Source organism: Chiloscyllium punctatum, chromosome 2, assembly GCF_047496795.1.
Source record: "Chiloscyllium punctatum isolate Juve2018m chromosome 2, sChiPun1.3, whole genome shotgun sequence".
NCBI classification, from domain to species: Eukaryota; Metazoa; Chordata; class Chondrichthyes; order Orectolobiformes; family Hemiscylliidae; genus Chiloscyllium; species Chiloscyllium punctatum.
Genome location: NC_092740.1, coordinates 88328697 through 88345920, shown reverse-complemented (window position 1 = coordinate 88345920; position 17224 = coordinate 88328697). Strand labels below are relative to the sequence as shown.

Here is a 17224-nt window from a genome sequence, read left to right as displayed (position 1 = left end):
TTAAAACCAGTTGCATATAATTATCTATCTTTGCAATAGAAGCTTCAGAACAACATCAAAATAAACTCCTGTGTGTTTTATGGTATACTTTGGATCACCTGAACAATAGAATAAGGTTATCAAACGTCTCAAAATCATACAACACAATAGAAAATAATTCAGCCCATCATAGTTGCACATGCTTTTGAGGGAAACAGGTCCAATTTCTAACTCTTTCCTCAGTCTGTGCAAGGAGTTTCCACAATGTTAAAAGGAAATTCGATGATTACTTGATTTAATTTTTCCATCACCTTTCAAGACCATAACCTTTCTCCCCCCAATCATGTTCTGCCTGGTGCTTTTATCATTTACCTTATAAGCATGATCGTCATGCTATAATCAGAAGCTGTTCCATCTCCTTTTCTTTTTCAAAACATTCAGATTTTCATATATCTTTATCTAACCTTTCTCATTGGACGAACTATTTTTCTTGATCCCCGCCATGCAATTGAAATCTTTCATTTAATACACCAGTTTTTCTAAGAATACCCACTGCAATGTAAAGACAAAGGTGATCTTGAAAGTTAAGTGAAAAGGACTTACCTTGGAGACATCTACTGGCTTTGAAAGAAAACATGACGACATGTCACACACCAGCACAGTTCCTTTTGTGTCTGGGACAAAGGGAAATTCCACACCATGCAGTGTCTCATTGGCACAACAGTAAACATAAGAAGCGTTTGGATTCAAATTCCAACTACTTGGATTTGGAATTGCTGGAAAACAAGATTTTTGTTTTTAAAAAAATCAGATCTTACAAATTCAGTTGGCCATATGGATCCATTAAACAAGAAGTTCTTACTTATGTAAGCATCGAGCTTGGGATGAACAATATTCACTTTTCCATATTTCGCTGCTTCAATGGCTGCTTTAGCAGACCAAGATCCAGTCACCACATAATCGGCACTCCTCTCTTCTTTCAATCCAATAAGGTTTAAAGGGACAGCACTGAACTGACCAGTTCCACCTCCCTGGAGAAAAATTACCTTGTAGTTTTCTGGAATATTCCTGCATTAAAGACATATAAACACAGGTGAATCTTCCCCTTCCTTGAGGAGGAATGCCAAACACTGCTGTAAACCTTTGCTGAGATTAGCTTAAATATAATTAGAATACAAATATTCTTAACTCTAATATCACACAAGTAATTTGCTCTGCTAACCTACAGGAAATGGGATGTCCCAAGGCTAGGGTGGGATGCCTGACTTACAGATATATTGTAAGAAAATTACATCATCCTCTCCCATTATTCAGAGCCATTTACATGGCCATTCCTTTGCCATTCATATCCATTTGCATCATCATTCCCTATTCAGAAATCAATAAGTTGGAATTCTGACAACTCCTCTTTGTTAAAAAAATAGAATTCACATCAGATCCGACCATTAAGGAATAATTTGCATTACATTGCAGTGACCACCTCACCTCCAGAAACACTGTTTTGACTGGCATGTGACTGTGAGGGAGTGACTGGGGGTTATCTGGTGGACATCACTGAATGTGATGTAAAGATTTTGTATAAAGGAAGGACTGTTTCCTTTGTTCAAAGAGAGCTTCCCTGGACATGCCTCGCAGGAATGGCAAAGAGTGTTCAGGGTTTCTCCAAAGCTTGTATTGTACTGTGCTTAATAACATCTAGCTTGTTCACAGGTGGTGAGTTGCAGTTGCATCAAGTGTGTAAGAACCTCAGTTAAAAAAAAAGAAGGACTTAACACTTGGGCAATTTCAAATGTTCCAAAAGCACTTTACACCCAATAAGAATACACTCATCAATTCCTATCACTGAACAAGCACTCAGGTGCCACCCATCCCTGCAACATTTCTCCCAAATTAATGTCACCTCTGTGTACACCTGCAATTTACCATCTAAAACCTTATCACTCAATCACAATCCCTGCCAGTCAAGCCAGGAGGAGAGGTGAAGGGAAGCAGAAGTGACAGTGACAGTCAGCAAGAGATAGAGAGAAAAGGTGATACTGTGTTTATTACTGTCGGAGCTCTAGGACGTAGCTGTAAGTGTGCAGGTTGCACACCATCTGCATCTGGGGAGCCAATCAGCAAAAGCAAACAAAAATATTTCTATACGGTTATCAGTTTAAAACAGAGGGAAAGGTAACAGCCACAAATTTCTCTAATCTTTGAAAAGTGCCTTGGGATCTTTTTAGTTCACTCAATGAGGCTGGTAGAGCAGTATTTAAAATCACATTCAGAAAAGACAATATAGCAATTCAGTGAGTCAAGGCTGAGACTTTAAACTAGGTAATGCAAATTGAATAACTAGTCTCTGACCATTTTAATACAATCACCAATTCTAACCAATACAACTTACAATTGGAAACATAATTATGTAGCATAATCACAGAATTGTTACAGTGCAGAAAGACTCCTACCTTTCTATTTAGAGAGTTATAGGGAAAGAATTATTCAATGCCCTCTTAAATGCCTCAAATGGAGCCTACTCTACCACATTTTTGGACAGTGCATTCAAGAGCACAAGCACTCACAGCAAGAAAAGACTCATCGTGTATTGCTTCTTTTGTAAATCACTAAGACTATGCTCTCTGGTTTTTGACCCATTCATGAGTAGGAACAATCTTTCCCGATGTACCCTGTCCAGAACCCACATGATTTAAAAATTCCATTAAATCTTCCCTCAGCCTTCTCTCCAAGGTATAATAATCCCAATTTCTCCAATCTATCCTCACTCAAAAGGTAGAAGACAGGGTGGTGGAGGAGGGTTGCTTTTCACACTGCAAGCCTTTGACCAAGGATCGGTGCTGGGTCCACTACTTTTTTGTCGTCATTTATAATAATGATTTAGATGTGAACATAGGAAGTACATTAATATTTTTGCAGATGATATCAAAATTGGAGGTATAGTGTACAGCAAAAAAGGTTAATTCAGATTATAACAGGATCTTGAACAGATGGGCCAATGGGCTGAGGAGTATCTGCTCCATAAACTGGCATATGGAGTTTAGTATTGATAAATGGGAAGTGCTGCATTTTGGGAAAGTAAACCAGAGCAGGACTTATAGAGTCAGAGATGTTCTACATGGAAACAGACCCTTCGGTTCAACCCATCCAGATATCCCAACCCAATCTAGTCCCACCTGCCAGCACCTGGCCCATATCCGTCCAAACCCTTCCTATTCATATACCCACCCAACTGCCTCTTCAATGTTGCAATTGTACCAGCCTCCACCACTTCCTCTGGCAGCTCATTCCATACATGCACCACCCTCTGCATGAAAAAGTTGCCCCTTTAGTTCTCTTTTATATCTTTTCCCTCTCACCCTAAACCTATGCCCTCTAGTTCTGGACTCCCTGACCCCATGGAAAAGACGGTGTCTATTTATCCTGTCCATGCCCCTCAAATTTTGTAAACCTCTATAAGGTCACCCCTCAGCCTCCGACGCTCCAGGGTAAACAGCCCCAGCCTGGTCAGCCTCTCCCTATAGCTCAAATCCTCCAACCCTGGCAACATCCTTGTAAATCTTTTCTGAACCCTTTCAAGTTTAACAACATCTTTCCGAGACCAGAATTGCATGCAATATTCCAATAGTAGCCTAACTAATGTCCTGTACAGCCGCAACAGGACCTCCCAACTCCTGTACTCAATACTCTGACCAATAAAGGAAAGCATACCAAACGCCTTCTTCACTATCCTATCTACCTGCGACTTCACTTTCAAGGAGCTAGGAACTGCACTCCAAGGTCTCCTTGTTCAGCAACATTCCCTAGGACCTTACCATTAAGTGTATACGTCCTGCTAAGATTTGCTTTCCCAAAATGCAACACCTTGCATTTATCTGAATTAAACTCCATCTGCCACTTCTCAGCCCATTGGCCCATCTGGTCCAGATCCTGTTGTAATCTGGAGGTAACCCTCTTCGCTATCCACTACACCCCAATTTTGGTGTCATCCGCAAACTTACTAACTGTACCTCTTATGCTCACATCCAAATCATTTACGTAAATGACAAAAAGTAGGGGAAAGGGTTCAGAAAAGATTTACAAGGAAGTTGGCAGGCTTGGAGGATTTGAGCTATAGGAAGAGGTTGAATAGGCTGGGGCTGTTTTCCCTGGAGTGTCGGAGGAGGAGTAGCCTTATAGAGGTTTATAAAAGCAGGAGGGGCATGGATAGGATAAATACACAAAGTCTGTTCCATGGGGTGAGGGAGTCCAGAACTAGAGGGCATTGGATTAGGGTGAGAGGGGAAAGATATAAAAAGGACCTAAGGGGCAACTTTTTCATGCAGAGGGTGGCGCATATATGGAATGAGCTGCCAGAGGAAGACATGGTGGCTGGTACAATTGCAATGTTTAAAAAGCATCTGGATATGAAGGTTTAGAGGGATATAGGTCAAGTACTGGCAAATGGGACTAGCTTAGGTTGGGATATCTGGTCAGCATGGATGAGTTGGACCGAAGAATCTGTTTCCGTGCTGTACATCTGTGACTCTATGACTGAAGCTTCTTGAAAATCTCTTCTGCATACTGTTCTGTATATTCATGTCCCTCCTGAAGGTGTATGCAACACTCCAGTTGAGGTCTAAACAGAAAAGTGAGTCACGGCTGGAGCTGATGCAGAGCAAATGCAGGCAGAGTCCTGGAAGCGAGCCACGGCCAGAGTGAGGGAAGAGCCGGCGCGGGCCAAGTAGGGAGCCAAGTCACAGCTGGAGCAGGGAGAGCCCAGGCCAGCCAGAGGGACAAGTCCTGGAGGAGAGTCTGGGACAAAGGCCAGTGCATGGAGACACCAGGCCTTGTGTTCGAACGTTGATAGGCACAGACTTGAGTATTTTGAAGACACTTTTTATTCTCATTCAGACTTTTAAAACACTGTATTCCCAGGTCAGTCTTTTTCTTTTTTACTATTTTAATTCTGTAACAACACTTAAAAGTATCTGTACTAGGTACCCTGTACCTAAGATGGCACCACATGGCGACATTACAAAATTTTCACTGCACTCATGAGAGTGCACGTGACATTAAATGCTCCACAAATTCGGCATAATCTCGCTGCTCTTATGCCCCAATTAAATTAAGTCTAGAATATCACAGCATTTCTACAAATAAAATCTCTCTACCCATCCTGTCACCCTTAATGACACATGCAGATACACTCAGTCCTCCTTATCTGAGACATTGGTAGGTGCCCAGAATTCCTGTGGATAACAGAAAAAATGCAGATTCCACTAAGACCCTCTCCTTTGTACCCAATACGTCTTGAAACAAACACTTTAATACAATAAAAATGTGGTTAGCTAAATTTTTAAAAACATAAGAATGGACACACCTTTATCAGAGTAATCTTGAGGAAGCCAAGGTTAGAAGTAATTACAGTATATTGTTCGTATAGTATGGTACTGGAGCCAATCTCATGAGTATACAAATCCACAGGTAGCAAATCAGTGGATAATGAGAAATAAGTGTACATCAGATCTCTCTGCTCTTGTACACCTTTAACAATAGCACTCTACTGTTTCTCCATATTCTTTTTACCAAAAATGTATCACTTAGTACCTCCCCATTGAACATCATCTGCCACCTCTCTGTCCACTCCATCAATTTATCAATGTAATTTTGAAGTTCGACATTGTTACCTCACCACTTTACATTTATCAAAATTTTCAGTTATCTGCAAGCTTTGCACTTGTCCTGACTGCACAAATATGTTAAAACTCTCATTTCAGCAAACAAATTCTCTGGTTAGCCACTTACATAAACAGACTGTAAAACATTTGAGTAAATTAAGTGATCAGATGGTGATTTAATTTTTAAAACGGTTCATTGGATAGGCATTTATGGCCCATTCTTAATTGCTTGAGCACAGTTACCGGTTGACCACAGTGCTGTAGGTTTGGAGTCACATATGAACAAGGTAGGAATGGCAGTTTCCCTTTCCTAACAGGATATTAATGAACCGGATGGGTTTTTCCATTTAATAAAAAAAAGCATTACACTAGCTTTTTTATCTCAGATTTGTACTGAATTCAAAATTATCATTGTCATGGTGAGATTCAAACCCATGTCTCCAGAACATTGAACAAAAAAAAACTAACTAGAGATGCTGGAAGTATGAAACAAAAAAAAAACAGAAGCTACTGGAGAGACTCAGAAGGTCTGGCAGCATCTATGGAGTTAAAGTTGAGTCAACATTTTGGGTCCAGTGACCCTTCTTCAGACTTCCCATTCCAAGGAAAGGACACTGGGCCCAAAACATTGACTGTTTTTTCTCCACAAATGCCGACGGAGCTGCTAAATTTCAGTTTTTGATCCCCAGAACACTGGCCTGGGATATTTGTATTTCTAGTCCAACGTCATTACCAATGCAACATCATCTCACCAGCTTGGTACATGCTCTTAGATCCTTTTAAAATGTTCAACTAATTTATTCTGAGATTTCATCATCCCTTGATGTTCAACTGTATTCTCACTAGGGATATTGATCATTGATTATTGTGTCAGCAATGGCGAAGGTAGTTGACAGACTGCCTCTGAAACCAAAAAGTACTGGATTCAAGTTGGATTTCAGATCTGAAGCTCAAAACCTCAAAGCTGGCACACCATTGCAGAGCTGAGGAAGCACTTTATTCTTAGCGGTGATGACCTTCGAATAAAGTGTTAAACTAAGGCCCTACATGCCTGTTGGCATGAAGAATTCAGTTTCACAATATTACAAAGTTGGGTAAAGTAATCGTACGCTGGGAGACAGGAAAGTAGAATTTGGTGTATGTGAAATTGTAAAATGCTAGGGGGTAAAGCATTGTGTGGTATCTTTAAAAGATGGGTTTTTTTTGTAAAATGTATGCCTGTGAGCAGCAGCTAGGAGGTTTGCAGGTGTATAAAGAGCCTGAACTGAGACATTTGTATCAAAAGGCCATACAGTTAGCAGGCCAAGCAGCAGTTTTTACAAAGACAACAGGTTTTTGAATTTAGCCAATTTGAACCAGGCCTTTCACTTACTAAAAACTTTTAAAATTGGATGACTTTGATAACAATATTCCTTACGTAGGATTGGTCCAATGTTATGTCATCCCGGTATAAAAGAAGGGGGCAGTTGGACAAAGATCGGAGAGCTACCTGCCACCTGGCAGAGCCAACTGCCCTTAGTTGTTAAGAAAGAAATTGGCTTTCACTTATGTCTTAGAGAAAGAATCATCTAAAAAAACAATAACAGTACCAATGACGAAAAAGGCATTCCTGACTGAAGAATCGGAGGGTACGTTCCTGACACAAACCTGGCTCTAATTTCAAGAGACCAAATTCTATTTTTTTTTGTATATGATTGGGACTTGAAACAGCACACCATTAGAATCTTGTTTTATTCAGAAATAGTTAGTAGCTAGGAGGGATTTATTTGGTTTGTTAATAGTTTAGTTAACTTATTCATTGTTGGAGTTAGATAAATAAATTGTTACTTGTTGATTTTTAAAAAAGTATCAGGGATTTATTGTATTTAACCACAATAAAGTTCCTGCAGATTAGTTTATATCACTTTTCACATTCTTTACAGATGATAGGGCGAGGTGCTTCTCTCTGGGCGTTTCAGTTTTAGTTCTTGGGGAGGTGGGGGCATGGTATTTTTAACTTCCGCTTTATAACAACAGCTTCAAAGAGGGAGTTGGGAGTTATTCCCTGAGTCTGGATAGTATTTCTCTCATATCAACATCACAAGTGAAATAAAGAATCACATTGCTACTGGTGGGAGTTGACCAAGTCTACGTTAGCTGCTACATTTTTTACATTGGAATGACTATTTTCATGACCGGTAAACCACAAAAACCAGGGTGATTGTGAAAATAGTGTTATATTCTATAAACTCTTAATTGCAGTAAGTTAATTGAAGTTATCCTTACAGTAGTTCTCTCAGATCATTTTCTGTTGTGTTGACAATTTTGATGAAGTCTGAAGATCTGTGGCTCATTTCTGTTGAAACAAGAAAAAAAAAGTTGAAGTATGAATGAATGAGGTTAACTTAAAGTAATCTATAGTTTTGCAGGCTCACCTAGAACACTAATTCCAAGTCCCTTGTAATCCAGCAGTTCTTTCTGTGCTTGGAGCAAGACCTGGAGACATGAAACATCATCCATTAAAAATAATGACACACTAATACATCAAATCATAATATTTATCACAACAGCAGATTATAGACCCAAGTTACTTCTAAGCATATTGAATTTTGAAGTAAGACAAGCTGCTTTATTTTTATTTAGAAAGAACATACTAGTCTGGGATGGCTGAGAATGCAACTGAGGGACTATTTAGAAAATTCCTGTGTGGATTACTCTTAGCTTTGAGAGGTAGCCTGGAATATTATACCCTAAATGGTGTTGAGAAACTTCAGAAAAGACTATTTCTGAAGGAAATATACAATTTAAAAAACCTGAAATCACCCTCAGAGTTACATTGTCAGATGAAGGCCATAATTACAGTAGATAAGAGAAAGAGTAGTCTGGTTGAAAAGATGTCTATGACCTTCCAGGATCATGCACAAGAGAAGGGGTTACAAACCAGCTCAGTATGGCCTAGTCTGGTGTTCGAGTGCTAGTGGGCTAGTGTATGCGGTGAGGATTATTGCTAAAAGTATCTACTGGCTATCCTCTTGCTTGCAAGTGAAAAAAAAACCAAGCCAATTGCTAGAAGCAAGACTTTGGTATGAAGCCATTATAGAAGAAACTAGACAACTCCTTGCAAAAAATAAAATAAAATTTGCTGAAGCCAGAATCACCAGACCAAATTGTTCAACTGCCACACGGTCAGTCAATGCCACTGGATCAGTTGTTGTGGTTACTCTCCTTACACAAGACTCAAGTGTGCAGGTTAAATTGGTATTTGTTGAAACAACTTTAGTCTTGCACTGGTTAAAAAAAAAAAGAGTTCTGTCTAACTTTGTCCTTCTAATCTCAACCCGGTGTCCATCTAATACAAACAGAAAATTACACTCTTGTACAATATGAACAGTGAGACGTTGTCCGCTCTCAGTCTCTTATCCTGTTTGTAGGAAGCTCTTCATACTCTATTTTGCTGCCAAGGTTGACCAGGCCTTTGGGTGCACAAGGGTCCTATACAGTCATTTCTTCTGGACACTTAGCAGCAAGAACCTTTAATACCCTTAAAAAAAAAAGGTGCCATAAAGCACACTACAGCCTACCTTATAAAAAGAGCTATTACCTTACTCCTGTTCGAATCCCTTTTTGTAAAATCTTAAAATAGCCATCTACTCCTCAGATAGACAAACTGAAAACTGATTGGTGTATATTTATTTTTAAAACCTTACCTTTTTTAGCCATTTCTAATGTGTGCACATCATTTGTTTTATCCCGCTTTAGTAACCAATAAACTCAATCCTGAAAGCCTGGTTTAATTAGCTCCATTTAAAACAAGAACATTGGAACTAGAATAAGTATCCACAAAAAAAAAGTTTTAATTGTTTTAAGTTAATACTATGCTGGCTAAGAGAGACAGAGTCACAGTGAAGGGAAATCAGTTCCTAGCTCCTCACCAAAAACCATTATGAACTAGAGACTTTGCCAGCTACAAAAGCAGGAGACAGAACATTTGTGGTCTGAACTGCATGGGCTACGGTGGGATTTATGGTAGAAGTCATCGCACAAGTCATCTCATGAAGCCTACCTTGACACCAGGAGCAGCTTTCTGTATTGTTTAGGCCTTTGAGTGGAGAACTGAGTTTCCTGCTACACAAGGCAAGTTGCTAATTAAAAGGGGTTTACAGCTTGTTAATAACATTAATATCACCAGATGAAAATCAGCTCATTAATATTTAGCTTCCTCGCTTAGCAAATGCACCAAAAAGCATAAACATAAGAGTCAGGAGTGGGTGCCTGGCAACTTCAGTTCACCACTTACTCCAAGAATATCCATGTTGGTGCCTGGTTTCCAATATCTTAGGGCATTGTCCATGGACATGAACGACACACCCACATCTGCGGAATCTGACATCTGACAGCCTCTAGGAACATCTCCAATCAGAAGTATGCTTCTCTGCTTCAATGCTGCAGCAGCAATTAGCATTGTTATGCTGCAGCAAGGGCACTGAACATGCATCCAGGTCATGGACTGGATCTGGTTGCATCTGTGAGACCTTCACTAGCTGTCTTAACACTCACTCACTCCCAAGCATACTCAGAGGGATACTCTCAGCATCCAGTTTGCCTTTTTGCACTTTGACCTCTCAGCCAGAGAAACCAAACTCATGGTATTACTGTATTAGCACAGCCTAAGCCAGGAAGCTGATCCTAATTGTCGGCAGCCCTGCCTTTTTTGGACTCTTATCCTTCTGGATGGTAAGAGGCAGGTATTAAAAAAGGGAGAGGCAAGTGGCTGGCACAGCTATTACTTTTGATGCAAGTGGGGAGGTGTTTCGAGCAAGTGACTAGGCAGCTCAGAGGACATACAGGGGTGTTGGAAGTTTAAAAAGTGGGTGATAGCAAGTGAGGGAAGATTGCAGTGCATATTGACCTTCTTCTTACATTGCTGTGCATTCTTCCAAACTGCTGAGACTGAACTGTCCTGATTGGCAGCCTTAGGCCAGATTGGCATGGTCTCGTGTTGGGGCTCCCCCCGTTGGTCCTGGGGGAAGAGGACGTCCATACTATGCATCTCCAAGTCCCTACCAGCAAAGCAAGGTGACAAACTTCCCTTGGCTGTCACATCTGGAGCAAACATCAGGAACCATACAGGGCAGCTCCAGACTGACAGTGCTTGTCCAAGTGCTCCAGCCTTTAATGACGATTCCAATGCTGTAGACACCAGTCAAATCCGGGATCTTCTGGCAGTGGTGAGTTGTTCTGAAAATGACCCATAGTAAGCTGGAATAGTATTGGACAAAAGGGATACCACAAGGGATGGATAAATAGGCAAAATGAGGCAAGTTTGGCAAGATACAGAATTTTTAAAAAAAGGGCCAGGGCACACAGCAAATAAACCTTAAAAAAAAGCTAGGTAACAATCAGTGAGCTTCCGGATGAAGCACTGGTGGTATGGCCTGCTTTCTATTTATGTGTTTGGGTTTTCTTGGCTTGGTGACATCATTCCCTGTTATTTTTCTCAGGGGGTGGTAATTAGGATCCAAGTCAATGTGTTTGTTGATAGAGTTCTGGTTGGAATGCCATGCTTCTAGGAATTCTCTCGCGTGTCTGTTTGGCTTGTCCTAGAATGGATGTGGTGTCCCAGTCGAAGTGGTGCCCTTCCTCATCTGTATGTAAGGATACTAGTGAGAGTGGGTGATGTCTTTGTGGCTAGTTGATATTTATGTATCCTAGTGGCGAGTTTTCTGTTTGTTTGTCCAATGTAAGGTTTGTTACAGTTCTTGCAAGGTATTTAGTAAATGACATTAGTTTTGCTTGTTGTCTGTAATAGAGGCTTTCAAGTTCATTAGCTGCTGTTTTAGTGTGTTGGTTCACTTATGGGCTACTATGATGCCAAGAGATCGGAGTAATCATTTCAGAGATGTATTTGATGTAGGGGAGAGTAGCTAGGGTTTCTGGACATGTTTTGTCTGCTTGTTGCTGAGAAATCGGTGGCCTGTGTTCATTAGGTACCCGTTCTTTTTGAATACACTGTATAGGTGATTTTCCTCTGCTCTGCATAGTTCCTCTGTGCTGCAGTGTGCAGTGGCTTGCTAAATAATGTTCTAATGCAGCTTTGTTTGTGAGTGTTGGGATGATTGCTCCTGTAGTTCAGTATTTGTTCCGTATGTGTGGTTTTCCTGTAGACGCTGGTTTGAAGTTCCCCATTGGCTGTTCGCTCTACTGCAACATCTAGGAATGGCAGTTTGTTGTTTTCTTCCTCTTTAGTGAATTTTTTGCCAGTAAGGGTATTATTGATGGCCTTGAAGGTTTCCTCTAATTTGTTTCATTTAGTGACGACAAAAAAGTGTCATCCACATAGCAGACCCAAAGTCTGGGTTGGATGGTTGGCAGAGCTGTTTGTTCAAGTCTCTGCATTACTGCCTCTGCTAAGAACCCTGATAGCGGAAATCCCATGGGTGTTCCGTTGGTTTGTTGAAGGAGTGAGTGGTAAGGCATAGCTCCACTAGCTTGACGATATTGTCCTTGCTGATGATGTTGGTGGTATTTGGTGTACGTGTCTTGATTCTTCTAATAGTGTAGTCAGTGTTTCCTTGGCCAGGTTGATGTTGTGGATGTGAAAAGGACTGTTACGTCAAAGGAGACCATTATTTCATCCTCTATCTTGGTATTTTTGATAGTCTTCAAGAATTCTTGGATAGAGTGAATGGAGTGATGTGAATCTTCTACTAAGTGTTTTAGTCTTTGGTGTAGGTCCTTGGTTAATCTGTAAATTGGTATTCTGGGTAGCGAGATTATGGGTCTGAGCGGTCTCCTGGTTTGTGACTTTTGGGTCATCCGAAGAAGCGTGGTGGTTTTGGATTTTTCTGGTTTCATTTTTTGGAAGTTGGCCTTATTTATTTATCCAGATTTCTTAAGATTTTTTGAGTAGGGCTGTGATTTTGTTCTGTGATGGACAACGCATCCATCCTAGGACAAGCCAAACAGAGATATGCATGAAAATTCCTAGAAGTATAGCATTCCAACCATAACTCCAACAACCGCATTGACTTGGATCCCATTCACCACTCTCTAATTACAGGAAATGGTGGCACCAGCCCAAGGAAACACAAACACAAATAGAAAGTAGGCCATACAACTAGTGCTTCATCCAGAGGCTCACTGATGCTGCTACCTAGTATGGTGACAAAACATCTGAAAACCTTCCAGCTCAGTGAGCAAATCTACATCCAGAATCTCAACCTGAGCTACAAATCTTCTCAAAACTTGCTTATATTAAAAGAAAAGCTCAATGCAACTCAAATTTAGCCAAAACAAGAAAGAGAGAGATAAGATCCAGCCCAAGTTATTTTTCTCAAATGGAGTAACTTCTGCTTTTTTGGGGGAGAACCTTAGCAGGTCTGACAACTTCTGAAGAGAAAATAGTGAGAATTGCAGAGCCAGTAACCCTTTTTCAGAGGGGATGGTAGCAATGAAAAAATGGTGGAGGATGGTATATATGCAGAAGACATGTGGTTGGGGCTGGGGGTTTGGTGGGGCGGAAATAATGGTGAGCCAGAGGAAAAAAAGAAAAAAAGCTGATAATTAGGCAACAATTGTATGATAAAAATTGGTTGGCTGTGATGAAAGCAGCCCATGCCATGACAGACCAGGAGTGTGGAAGTGAGTTAAGGACATGGAAGTTGATGTTCAGGTCCTAAAATTATTTGATTCAATATGGAGTCCTACAGGCTGCTGGAATGTGAGGTGCTGCTCTTCTATCTTGCACAGAGACTCATTGGAGCACTGCAGCAAGCTCGAGATGACGACCTACATAGTGTTTCTAAAAAAAAACTTTTCCAATTTCAGATTTCTAATAACAATCCCATTCCCCCACCCCGTAGTTTAAAAGGGAATGTTAAGATGCGATCACTAAAAAAAAAGTTCAGTTCAACTTTAAATATATAGTCAAAGAGTGTGGTACTGGAAAAGCATAGCCAAAAAGCATAAGCCCTTCATTCCCGAAACGTCGAGCCTCCTGCTCCTCAGATGCTGCCTGACTGGCTGTGCTTTTCCAGCACCACACTCTTCAACTCTGATCTCCAGTCCTCACTTTCTCCTTTAAATATATAGTAAGGAACATTGTTAAAGCTATTTTTCAGAACCAAACATTTTATTCTGAAGTTCAAATACTGATAAAAAGAAAAGAATAAGCCTCACAGCTGAAAGTCAATTGCTGAAGGATAACAAGACTTATACTATTAAAGACTAAAAATACTACTTTGTAGGCAACCTATATTAAAATTACAGAACAGAAGCATTCCCTTTTTGCACAATGGAAGTAAAGGACTTCACAGGTTATAATAATATCTGGTTAGAACTTTAAGTTTGATTGAGAAATAATTATAACTAATTAGGTAGAACATACATGTGCAATTAGTTCAATGTATACTCAGCAGAAGCAACAAAAAAATGTATTTGTATAGAGTTTAAAAATATCTAGAAAGCCAGGAAAAGGTGCATGGCAATACCACGCACTAATGTAAAATGTTAATTAACAGGAGGATTACTAAAACCATCCAATGCATAGAAGTGGGGGAAAAAAATCATTATCACATGAATTATTTTAGGATGAACTGCACTCAAATGAAATATCTTTCCTGAAAAGGTTTTAAAGTAAAGGATTGTCTTCAGACTGAACAGATAAAGGGACAGTTGGGAAAAAAAAAACAAATAAGTTGATTAAATTAAAACTTTTATCATAAAGGAATTTTCACCAAATATTTGAGAAACAATGATAAAATGACACATTCAAGTGAGAGGACTTTATACAGAAGTCTAACACTCATATTTACCAAGTAGATGGTATGTAAATAACCGTAAAAACTAAGACCAAGACTTCTCTGTGAAATTTCATAAGTATCAGGATCCTCTTATAATTGGTAAAGTCACCACAGACCTATAAACCATAGGGCTGCTTTCTAAGAGAAACAACTGTTTTAACTAGAGGGTTACCACAGGCAAAAAGGTGATAAGGGTGGGGTGCGGGGGTCTAGGAGGCAGAGAGATTAAGTAATAGCATCATTCATGGTAACCTCAGCTGATGCAAGAATTGAACCCACGCTGTTGGCCTCACTAACCAGTCATCCAGCCAACTGACTTAACCACAACTAAAACCTCTAGAATCTGTCAAATGATATTTTCGCCAACCAGGAGAAGATACCTTCCTTAAATCAGTTTTAAAAATGTAAAAAAAAAACTTTAAACGTTGATGGATACAATCTATTCTTTGAAAAATTATTATATATTCCTCAATAATTATGAATATCATTAAGCTGGATTCTATTAGATTTGTATTAGATTTTTGATCACTTTTAGCACTGTAGTTTACATACCCACTTAAAAGTGGTATTTATTAGTTTCTGTGAAATTAGGTTTTTCGATTACACTGGAAATGAACCCCAACATCTTAGACAGTTCATTAAAATTGAGAAGTGAAGAGAGAAATCCCAGCCTGGCTTATTTCATAGCCAATTACTAAAATTAAGCAGGCTATTTGGAGGATTGTAACATTTTCACATAGTTTCTCCTATGGGATGGTTACCTAAAATCTTACAAACCCAAAATAAAGTGTTTCTTGAATTAACTAGCTTGAACTCATTAGATCATGGTCATCAGGGAACTACTCCTGATCCAGTTTATTTCTAATAAGAATTCAACAGTTGTAAAATCACTTGAAGGCATACTCTTATGTTATCCTTTAAAGTATAAGATGCATTGCATCCAGAATAAAAAGTAATACTTAGGTGCAGAAAAATTTATTTCTGTCTTTTCTCCCCACCCACCTTAACCTAGTAACTTGCAATTTCAGATGGTTACAATGAGGTTCCTGACCCTTGATATTCCTCCTCTAGCACGAGTTAGGTGAATCTTCCAGCTTTGTTTTATCTCCTAACAAATTTGGTCTTTCCAATTCAAAGTGCAAAATCTCATCTGTGTTCTTGTGTTGTGAACCAAAAGAAACTTGTGGCCTCTAGCTGCTGTGTCTAACCTGGCATGAGCATTTTCAAGGGTAGCTCAAATCCTTACCCTCCTTAAGCACATTTCTGTGGCAACATGAAACACATATGCCTCATATCCTTGAAATCCCAACCTTTCTCTGGGAATAAAAACAGATTAGAGTCCAACTGTATTCAACTTGAAAATCCAACACCTTTCTGGGACTTAATGCTCAGCTATCAATGAAAAGTACAGACCACTCCCATTGTCTCCCAGTGTAAAGTCCCGAACATTCTTCTCAGTAAAATAATCAAGGTCCTCTTCAAAAAAAAAATCACCAAACTGTCCAGACGTGATGACTGTCAGAGTTCAGGTCAAGTCATATGACACACTTCATTTTCACTTAAAGACAGTCCCAAAAAGTAACAAAATCTTAAACTGTGTAAAAATGTTCACTAAATGTTCCAAAACTTTGATTTAAAAAATAACTTTGCTTTAAAAGAGGCTTGCACAATTACAGTAGTGTTTAAAATTTGCTCCATGAAAAATATAACTGGGATTTTTTATGAACAGTAATATTAGTATCTGAAAATTCAGTATTTATTGAAATAACAAGGCCTGCAGTTTAAACTAAATTGAGTACAAAAAAATTGAACTGAAATAAAATAATATAATCTATCTTAAAATAGAGTAATAAAGATGTAAATGTACACAATTACTTGTACTCCAAATTCAAAATGTTTTAACTCTACTTTCTTTCCATACCCAGGCTTACATTTCAAAACCTCAAGTCAGACACTTACCAAACTTTGGAAGGCTCACTGTTGTGTTATGTCTCATACTCATCTTTTAATATCATTATACCCTCAACTCACGTGCTATGGATAATTACCTCAGAAGCCATCTAACCTGGCATCACTTAAAACGAACTATAATAAAATCATCTAACACTAGCCCAGACACTTGCCTGTGAATGTAATAGTTGATATAATAGCCAGCCATAATAAGCAAGTAAATTGTTCGATCACTTAATCCACATAGTTTCTTAAGTTATGAGGGACAACATACTCAGGTATCATATCTTGCTGGAAGAAAAATCCACATCACTAACTAAAACAGAAATTGTTGGAAAAGCTCAGCAGGTCTGGCAGCATGTGGAGGGAAAGCAGAGTTCACGTTTCAGTCCACAACTGGAGGAGGGTCAATGGACCTGAACTCTACTTTCTCTCCACAGATGCTGCCAGACCTGCTGAGTTTTGCCAAGAATTTTTATCTTTGTTTCTAATTTCCAGCATCTGCAGTCCTTTGTTTGATGTTTAACAAGACGTCACTAACTGCTTGCTCTAAGTACTGTGATAATGATTCCCATAAATATATCTTGCTCCTTCTATTTACTTATAGCAAGTTTGGCCCAAAGCTCCTCTTACCAGCACAAGATTGCAAGCTCTCAGGTAAAAAAAAACATAGTTGAGGCTAAAGAGAGTTATGTGCTACAGAGTCATGTTAGGAAGCACTGTGTCCAACTACTCAGAGTAATAACAGGTTAATTGTTTGTGTCATATTAAAAGATTAAATTGGAATATCCCTCTGGACATTAAAGGGTTAAACTGCACTGACTGAACATTCTGGAAGTGGGTGGGGACGACATTCAT

At 39.4% G+C, this 17224-nt stretch overlaps 1 protein-coding gene across 4 annotated transcripts in view; it reads right to left on the bottom strand.

Annotated features, from left to right (window-relative positions):
- The window catches only part of LOC140486332 (phosphoserine aminotransferase-like), a 168693-nt gene that overhangs the window by 19644 nt on the left and 131825 nt on the right, over positions 1–17224 (bottom strand). For all 4 annotated transcript variants that reach the window (XM_072585318.1, XM_072585328.1, XM_072585336.1 and 1 more), the window contains 4 exons: positions 8051–8111; positions 7902–7971; positions 842–1047; positions 583–755 (listed from right to left, as the gene is read on the bottom strand). In XM_072585318.1, the coding sequence (XP_072441419.1) occupies positions 583–755; positions 842–1047; positions 7902–7971; positions 8051–8111 (510 nt within the window). The remainder of the gene's footprint in view (positions 1–582; positions 756–841; positions 1048–7901; positions 7972–8050; positions 8112–17224) is intronic.